This window comes from Olea europaea, chromosome 1, assembly GCF_002742605.1.
Source record: "Olea europaea var. sylvestris chromosome 1, O_europaea_v1, whole genome shotgun sequence".
NCBI lineage: Eukaryota > Viridiplantae > Streptophyta > Magnoliopsida > Lamiales > Oleaceae > Olea > Olea europaea.
In genome coordinates, this window is record NC_036237.1 from 2,233,651 (window position 1) to 2,243,314 (window position 9,664).

Genomic DNA, 9,664 nt, shown 5'->3' on the forward strand with positions numbered 1-9,664 from the left:
TGTAATCGCCTCTTCGACTCACTTTTGACCAAATATGGAGTGAATCATCGAGTGGCCACTCCCTATCATCCCCAAACAAGTGGCCAAGTTGAAATATCTAATTGAGAGTTAAAGAAAATTCTCGAGTTGACGGTCAATGCATCAAGAAAATATTGGTCCAAGAAGTTGGACGATGCATTGTGGGCATATCGGACTGCTTTTAAAATGCCGATTGGTATGTCTCCATATCGGCTTCTATTTGGAAAAGCATGTCATTTACCAGTCGAACTCGAACATCGGGCCTATTGGGCTATCAAAGCCTTGAATTTTGATGAAAAATTGGCCGGTGAGAAGAGATTGCTCCAACTGAATGAACTTGACGAAATCCGCCTTGATGCATATGAGAGTGCACGTCTCTATAAAGAAAAGACAAAGAGATGGCATGATCAACACATTGTGAGGCGGGAGTTTTTTGTCGGGCAACAAGTTCTTCTGTACAATTCTAGACTCCAGTTATTTCCTAGAAAACTCCGCTATAGATGGTTGGGTCCTTTCACCATCGTAAAAAAATTTCCATACGAAATCCGCCTTGATGCATATGAGAGTGCACGTCTCTATAAAGAAAAGACAAAGAGATGGCATGATCAACACATTGTGAGGCGGGAGTTTTTTGTCGGGCAACAAGTTCTTCTGTACAATTCTAGACTCCAGTTATTTCCTAGAAAACTCCGCTACAGATGGTTGGGTCCTTTCACCATCGTAAAAAAATTTCCATATGGAGCGGTTGAGCTTCTTGATGAAGGAAAGGCGAATTTCAAAGTAAATGGTGACAGATTGAAACCATATTTGGGAGGTGATTTTGCTAATGAAAAATCCTCCATTCCTTTCAAAGATCCGGAATAAAGATGCCCTATAGTCGAGCTAAGGACTATAACCAAGCGCTTATTAGGAGGCAGCCCAACTATTTTAACTCTTGTTTTATTTATTTACTTTTAATGCTTTTGGTTATTATATTGTTGAACTAATATATTTATTTTGTAGGAAATTTTTGATATCCCAGCCATTTCTGGATCTCCCAGGTTCTGGAACAATTCATGTGCAAAGAAGTCTTTGATCCAAGTGACTCACGTTCATCATAAGTCCAGCAAATGCATTGGTTCCACTTTACGAATGGCTATTCAGGGAAGTTTCCTTATCTCACTTTACTTTAGCTTGTTATTTACACATTGAGGACAATGTGTGAATTAAGTTTGGGGGTGATGAGCCTTGTCGGCTTTCTTTTTGTGTTTGTACATATTTTTTGTGTGTTATATCGACATGTTTGGTGAGCCTTGCTGGCTTTGAAATGCGTGATGTTGAAATTGTTCTTGATTCATAAGCTATGCATGCGTGCCAAATATGCTATTATGTGTAAAAATTTTCAATTCGAAAATTGCTTATTCTATGTGAGATCTTGAGTTACATTGAACATAGTCATGATTAATTATCATTTAGATGTGGAAATAGCTGTTTGTTGGAAAATTTTTGAATTGGTAAGAACTTAGGTTGTGAGTTACTTGAAACAGTATATCAACTTATGTCTTATTCTCTTTCACTTTACCTTGTACTGTGAGAAATGTTGAATTAGCTAGTTTGTTATTTTCATTGAAGATGTAGTAACTGAATAGGGTGAACACAAAAGCTGGTGAGACTTTGAGCCGATAGATTGACATTTATTACAGTCTCATCATTTCTTTCTGGTGTGACATTATTCCATGATTATGATTCTCTAGAACTTGCGTTGCTTCTTTTCAAGATCACATTGATACATGTATACATGAATATGATTAAGGCAATTTTTGTTACCACTTTAGCCAAATAGCTTACCATGAAATTACTCTTTCCTTTGATAACCCCTTTGAGCCTATTTGCCTTTTCTTTGGTTTACCCACATTACAAGTTTTTATTTCCAGAAAACAATATCTTTATCCAACCCTCAAAGCTAGTGGAGTGTTGTTGGTTTTATTGAATGTTGGGTGTGAAAGAAAAGAAGTTTGGGGGTATCAATATCATTTGAGGTTCCAAGGTAAAAAAAAAATAAAAATTGTTTGACAAGGGAAAATATGTGGAGGAGACTGATTTTGAGTGACTAAATTTATAACTTCTCCTGAGAGTTGAAAGAAGAAAAAGGGTGATTGTGCTGAATTGATGATAAGTAAGAAGTTATTGATTGGAGGGATAGGGTTGTGTACAGATTCTGTCTATGTTGAGCTGAGTTGAATATTTTTCACTCCACTGATTTATTTGAGGCTTCGTAGTCACTTATCCAAATGTTTCAACACCTTAACATTAAGCCACATTTCAACCTTGAAAAGACCTTATGATTTATGTAATGCATGTGATCTAAGTGGTGACGATTGAGAAAATATGCAAGCTTATAGTAGAACATTTTCATTGGAATGATCTGAGCGAAACGGTACCCAATCTTATACACTTGAGAGTGAGTGATTATACTATCTTGTGCGGTTCTACATGTTCAGTTACTTTATTTTCATCTGATAATGCATGCTAGTTGAGTATTTTTTATCGATAAAGAAAAGAGTGTTTGAGAGCAACCTTTAGATTTACACTTGGGAAATGAAGTGGGATATCTGTATTTGAGTGTGAATCTTACGAGCGGGAAAGAATATATTTGACCACTGAGGGTCGGGTTGGTGCTAATTTAGAAATTTTACTGTCTTGATAGTCTTTTCTTAGTTTAGATGATGATTGAAAATGGCTATGCACACACACACTGATTGAACATGAGATAAGCTGTAATTATTTTTTATAGCATTATTTGGAAGTATGGTTGTGAATTGATATACAATTTTGAACTCTATGATATTTATGGCAAGGTATCTAATATGTTGATCATTTTTGCATTTGCATGATTATTTTAGAAGTCAATCTTGCTCGAGACGAGCAAGAGCTCAAGTTTGGGGGTGTGATAAGTGTATTTTTACATACTTATTTAGCACTTTTTGGGACTTTATTATTGATAAAATTGAGTAAATTTCTATTTATAATTGTGTAATTGTTACTTTTGTAGGCTAAAACCCCGGAAAGAAGTATAACGAGCGAAAAGAGAAGGAAAAGGACTTGAAGTGCAATTATGGAAGGGCCTCAGTCACAAAATCTGCGAGGGCTTGGCCTTTGATGGCGTCTTGGGGCCGGAACAGTAGGTCGAACTCGCGAAGTTCGATTGCCCATTTTAGCAAATGGCCTAAAGCGTCTGTTCTCTGCAATACTTGTTTCATGGAGAATTTGGTGAGAACCTCAATTGAATGGGCCTGAAAGTACGGCCTCAATTTCCTCGACGCTGTAACTAGGGAGAGGACAAGTTTCTCCATATCTGGGTAGCGCGCCTCTACTAGGAGAAGTGTCTTGCTAATATAATACACTGACAGTTGATGCGTGTTTTCCTCTTTGACAAGGACTGCACTAATAGACTCATCTGAAACCGCCAAGTACAGCAACAGTGGCTCTTGCGGTTGAGGCTTGGATAGTAGGGGTGCCTCTCCCAGATGCTTCCTCGGTGCTTGGAAGGCTTCCTTGCATTCGCTCATCCATTGGAATTCTTTCTTTGCTTCAAGATTTTGAAGAAAGGTATGCTCTTATCAGTGGCTCTGAAAATGAAGTGGTTGAGCGTGGCTATTCGACCATTGAGACTTTGTACCTCTTTTGGCTTCTGAGGTGCCTCATTTCCAGTATGACCTTTATCTTTTATGAATTTGCCTCGATTTCTCTCTGGTTCACAATATATCCTAGAAATTGACCCGAAGCAACTCCAAAGGTGCACTTGAGGGGGTTCAATTTCATGTTGTACTTCCTAAGAATCTGAAAGGTTTGTTCGAGGTGACTTACATGTTCTCTCGCCTGGAGGTTTTAACTAGTATGTCGTCCACGTAGACTTTCATAATTTTGCCAATGAGCTCGGCAAACATCATGTTAACCAACCTCTGATAGCTCTGACATTTTTCAATCCGAATGACATCACCTTATAGCAATACAATCCTGTGTCTGTGATAAATGATGTGGATTCCTCATCAGGTCGGAACATGGGTATCTGGTTGTACCCTGAGTATGCATCCATGAAACTCAATAGCTCATATCCAGTAATGGAGTCTACCAGTTGGTCAATTCTTGAGAGAGGGAAGCTGTCCTTAGGACACGCCTTGTTCAGATTTGTGAAGTCTACGCACACTCTCCATTTCCCGCTTGGTTTCTTTACGAGGACAGGGTAGGATATCTACTTTGGGTAGATAGCTTCTCTGATGAAGCCACTGCTGCTAAGTTTCTCGACTTCTTCTTTGAGCGCCTCATGTCGCTTTGAGTTGAGGGCTCGTCTTTTCTGCCGATGTGGGGCACAGGAGGAGTTGATGTTAAGGTAGTGACAACTGATCCTTGGGTCTATTCCCGCCATGTCTTCGTGTTTCCAAGTGAAGACATCCAGATTCCTTTTCAGGAAGTTCATCACTTTTTCTTTCACCTCGGGGGGTAATGCTTTCCCTATTCGCAAGACCTGAGTGGGGTCCTCAGGGTTGATGGGGAAAGTTTTCAGTTCTTCCATTGGAGTCGCATTTGGTTTTGACTCGATAATTCGAGGATCCAACTCATCAAGAGGGTGCCCTTCTTCAGGGGCCTCCACCATGTCTACGTCTCCCTCCTGTTCGGAGGAATACCCTTGTTCAGGAGCGTCAAGCATTTCTACGTCCATGTCGACTTCGTTGTCGACTTTTGTTATAATGACATTAACGGCGCGGGGCTCGATTTTCGTAGAAAGTTGAGATAACATGCCCTTGAGCCCATTTGGTCGCCTCGCACTGTAGCAATCCCATACTCAGTTGGGAACTTCATACACAAGTAATGGATAGATGTGATTGTCCAAAGATTTTTCAAGCCAGGTCGGCCCAATACTCCATGGTAAGCTGATCTATGGTCCACCACCAGGAACTCCATGAAGTGGTGGCCCACTAGGGGGCTGACCCCATCTCGACAGGTAGGGTAATTCGCCCTCGTGGGATGATACTTCCGCTAGTAAATCCAAATAGCGGGTCAGTCATGGAGATCAATCGATGTTTAATCTGCATTTTATCAAAGGTAGATCCGAACAGTATATTCACCGAGCTGTCACTATCAACGAGCATGCGTTTGAGTCCATTTCGAGCCACTATGTCTCTTACTACCAACACGTCACAAGGGGTGGTGAACTCCTTGTGCATCTTCTTGAGAGAAAGTGGCTCTTGGGTCTGATTGACTATGTAAGTAATCATTGGGGGATCATTTGCTTCCCTTGTGTAGTTCTTCTAGGCGTTCATAGTGTTGCCCTCGATGTGAGGTCCTCCAATGATTGTATCAATTTTTCTGATAATTTGGCCTCCAGATGGGGCCTGATCCCTATGCCTAAATTCTCCTCTGTCCTTGGATTCTCTCCTCCGGGGTGATTGGTCTCTATATCTCCTCTCCTTTATTCGGGGAGGTGGACCTGCGGGTGTATTCACTCCTCAAGGAGAGTAGGTTACTCCGGTTAGAGGATCGAGGAGCATCCCTACATCCGCTGGTGTCGTGTCCGTAAAATTGGTGAAAGGTGCAGAACCTTGCTCCTTCCAAGGGTCTGTTTGATCCTTTCTTCTTCTTCTTCCAATTGTTGTTTGTTCCCCCAGATGGTCCTTTTTCGGCAAGAGCATTTTCATATGCTAGCACTGGCACTGCATTTAGAGTGGCTGAAGTCAATGCCTATCCGGATGTGGGGGCTATTGTGTGATCGACCTGGGTCCATTGCTGGGTGACGAGGTGTGTGGCCAGTCCTTGACCCATTTGCCTCCGAGGCGGGAGAAGTTCCTGAGCCGTACGATTTCAGCGGTCAATCATCTCCTCATTAACGATTTCCACCCTCATCATTTCAACCAGCTCGTCATAGGTGGTGAGATTCTTGCTGCGTACATCTCTTCAGAACAAAGTGTTCATGTTGAGGCCACCTTTCAAGGCTGAAAGAGCTTCTTTGTCAATGACTTGCTCACAGTATGTGATTTCATCGGTGAATCTGGTAAGATAGCTTTTCAGCGACTCGCCAGGAGCTTGCCTCATATCTTGCACGCGTTGCACTAGGGCATCTCCTTCTCTTTGTGAAAGGTATTGATTTAGAAATGCCTTCTTCAAGTCTGGCCAGCTTCTGATACTCAGGGGTGGTAATCTGTTGTACCACACTTCTGCAGCTCCGGTGATAGTTAGATGGAAGGCCCTACATTTCAGTGGCGGCGAGGCTCCTCTTCATTTATCAAAAGACCGAACAAAAAAATGAAAAAATTCACAGATTGAACCATGCAACTAAAGAAATCATAAGAAATATATAGAAGAGGAAAATTTTGTAGTGTTGACCTCGAGAATTGGACCCTCCATGTGGCCAACAGATAGCTACTCCAAGTAATCCTCTCTGTGTACACTACGGTCAGAAGCACACGGCCCGAACCAGCAGTGGTGGTGGCGGCCGCATACACTCCGATGGTCAAGTCAGTGTTGGGTGATCGGAACAGTACTCAAGTTATGTAAGAGAGTAGAGAGGAGAATATATATTTCTTAGTATGCAGAGCTAAGTTATAAGAGTTTCATTACTTGTCTCTTGCCAAATCTTGGGTATTTATAGATGTAGAGCACCACTGGATGTGGAACACGTGTATGCATTTGACGGTGTGAGGCGTCTGCTCATATGCATCAATCAGCTGTGTCTAGTGTGGGCGGACAATTAGTTCTTCTGGGTTGAGTTGACATAAAGTCGATGTGTCATATCAACTATACCTATGGAGACGTCACATCAAGATCCTGACAGATATCTTTCTGACAGTGGCGACGGAGGGATCTGTGAAGGGAGTGCCTCGGATCCTTCAACGCTTTGGCGTTGAGGGACACTTCGGTTGCTTCATTGGATCTACTCTTCACCTTGTAGCGCATCATGAGGTCGTCAGAAATCGGTATCACTTCGAAACTACATCGGATGGACGCATGGCGCTTCGGAGAGTGGTGTGAATGTTGTGCCGAAGTGGTTGAGTACCGAAGTGGCTTAGTTAGGGGCGTAACAATTGGACTAAATGAAAATTCTAGGCTATTAATTAAAATTGATTTCATGCTATGGAAAGGTTTCAAAGTTAGAAAATCCCAACAGTTACTATATATGAATATGATTGTTACCTTGAATTTATCCTTTTACTGTGTGTTTGTGTTTGAAGTCTTTTCTGAGTTAATCTTGAATCTTGATGATATAAATGGTGCAAGAGAGTATCTGTTAGTCATGGACGAGGCTGGTGACACGACCGGGAACCGAACCTTGTTGGTAAGGGATCTAAATAATGTTTCAGACAAGGTTGTCACAACATTGAGCAAAGTCAACGCAAACGTGTGATTATGGGGATCATTGGGCCAAGTGGAAGTGGAAAGTCAACGTTTTTTGGGCACTTAACAGATTATGGGAGCCTCCCTCTGCTTCTGTGCTCTTGGATGGTGTAGACATATGTGATCTTGATGTGCTTAGCGTTCGTTGCAATGTCGGGATCTTATTCCAGCTTCCGTCTATCTTTGAAAGTATGTATTAGTGAATAATATTTCCGATTTTTTGTGGTTCAAGCTTGATGAGGGGTGTTCAATCGAGTGGAGCTTTATAAAATTGTTCACTTGTACCCTTGACCGTGGATCAGTTGAGGCAAATTTATTTTGTTATAAGAGCATATTGCACATCATATCCTTGTATTAATCACCTTAATGATGAAAGCTATGGAGACACAGTTGTAGTTGCAGATAATGTACATGACAATGACGTCTACAAATTACTCGCTCTTGCTAATTGTGATTCTTCTTTCTTCAACAAATCTGGTGGAGAATTATCTATTGGTCAAGCTCAAAGAGCAGCACTTGCTAGGACCTTAGCTAATGAGCCCGGGATAACCTATCGAGTAAATTTTGGCACGAACATGTGCTTATTAAAATCATGCACCCTTTTTAATGAAGGTTTTCGATTAGCCCACAAGCTCGTTGGTTCCAATCTTGACTCGGAACCTTGAAAAATGTACTCATAAAGCTGAAGACAGATCGAGGAATGACCATTGTTTTTTGTCTACCACAGCATCAAACAAATCCAGAGGATTGCTGATGTAGTTTGCCTTCTTGTGGATGGTGAGATTGTTGAAATACTGAAACCAGATCAGATTTCTACGCATCCTACGGCACAAAGGTTTCTTCAGCTCAGTTCTTGAGTTTTCTTTTCTGATGTCTTATAACTCCTTTTATGATCCTTTCTTTTTTCCTTTTTCTGCTTTTGTTGATCCTTTTTACGAGATTGTGAAATGCTATCGTATTTTTGTTATATCATGTCGAGTACCAAATACATATCAGCATAGAGCTGTAGAAATGAAAAAGCTATAGATCTTAACGGAGAGGCGAAAAATAAATTAAATGAAAAAGAAATTAAAAAAATTAGAATTGGAGATCTCATTAAAAAGATAGAAATCTGATACAACTTATTTCCATTTTAAATCGAGAACCATCCATTTATCTAATGAAAATGTTAATATCAAAACAAAAGGCAAAACTTTGGAATAATTTAACGCTAGTGCTAGTTCATATAGTTGATATGAGCCACACAGCTGAAGATACTATTATAAACATGACAAACGGACTAAGCTGGAGAGTCGTGCCTTCGTTAGGGGAATCGTGTGCTGGTGAATCTGCAGCTGGTGCATCAGAAGGCACAGGAGGCGAACCGGGGGATTTGGAGGGTGATGGAGAATCACTTGGGGGCGATTTCTTAGGACTCGGAGAATTCTTCGGGCTAGAAGCAGGCCTTGGAGATGGTGAAGGAGAAGTCGAATTCTTTGAGGTTGTGCTGTCAATTCCCAATGGGATGATAAGAGTACTAATTTGTAATAGTGATATATTATATGGCTGTGAAGCAATGGACTTAACTAAATTAGCCCCCAAAGATTCACCCTTTTCTGCAGAACCAATGGCAACACTTCCACTACTCACATCTGTCACATTGAGAAATCCTTGTTGACCAGTGGCCTGGCCACTGGATTGGTAGAGTGTAGTAAGAATTGCCGTCTTATTCGGTAAGTTTTCAAGTTTTTTCACGTCGTAATAATCAAGAATCACATGAACACTCAAGATCTTCTTGATGGCAGCATCCGATTTTCCGGATAACGGGGAAATGTTGCCGTTGTCTACAACTAGGACCGTGATCGTTTGGCGCGAGCTGATATCAGTGGCTAGTCCAGTTCTCGTTAGGTAGTCGTTGAAACTGCTGAAGTCTGGATACTGGTTCAACAGTTTGGTAATGTTAGCGGCATTGGCTTTGCAGAACAGAAGGACAAAAGCTAAAGAAAACAAGAGAGTAATTTTAGCACTCATTTTCACAATTTATTGTGTACTTCTGATATCTGATGCTGAGAGTGGAAGGAAATTGTGAAATTTATATCCAAATGAATGGACCTAAAATGTTGATGGTTTGTAGGAACAAGCTCAGATCCCCCTATTTAGAGGAAGATTGTCTGGTCAAAAAACAAGAGAATGTGGTGGAAAATGAGCATTTTTGCTAATTAAATGGGTTGTCATAAAGAAGAAAATTGGAAATTGGAAAATTATTGAGAATCCAATAAATTCTTAACCATTCAAAAAG

The 9,664-nt window shown here is 40.9% G+C and overlaps 1 protein-coding gene across 1 annotated transcript; it reads right to left on the bottom strand.

Annotated features, from left to right (window-relative positions):
* Positions 1-8,454: 8,454 nt before the first annotated feature.
* Positions 8,455-9,565, bottom strand: LOC111365401 (fasciclin-like arabinogalactan protein 14). The gene has a single exon (XM_022985951.1). It carries the CDS (start codon positions 9,394-9,396, stop codon positions 8,608-8,610), a length of 789 nt encoding a protein of 262 aa, XP_022841719.1. The 5' UTR covers positions 9,397-9,565; the 3' UTR covers positions 8,455-8,607.
* Positions 9,566-9,664: the final 99 nt, after the last annotated feature.

Bases quoted from the DNA above. Each gene is read 5' to 3' on its own strand.
- LOC111365401 (XM_022985951.1), bottom strand. From the start codon at position 9,396: ATGAGTGCTAAAATTACTCTCTTGTTTTCTTTAGCTTTTGTCCTTCTG.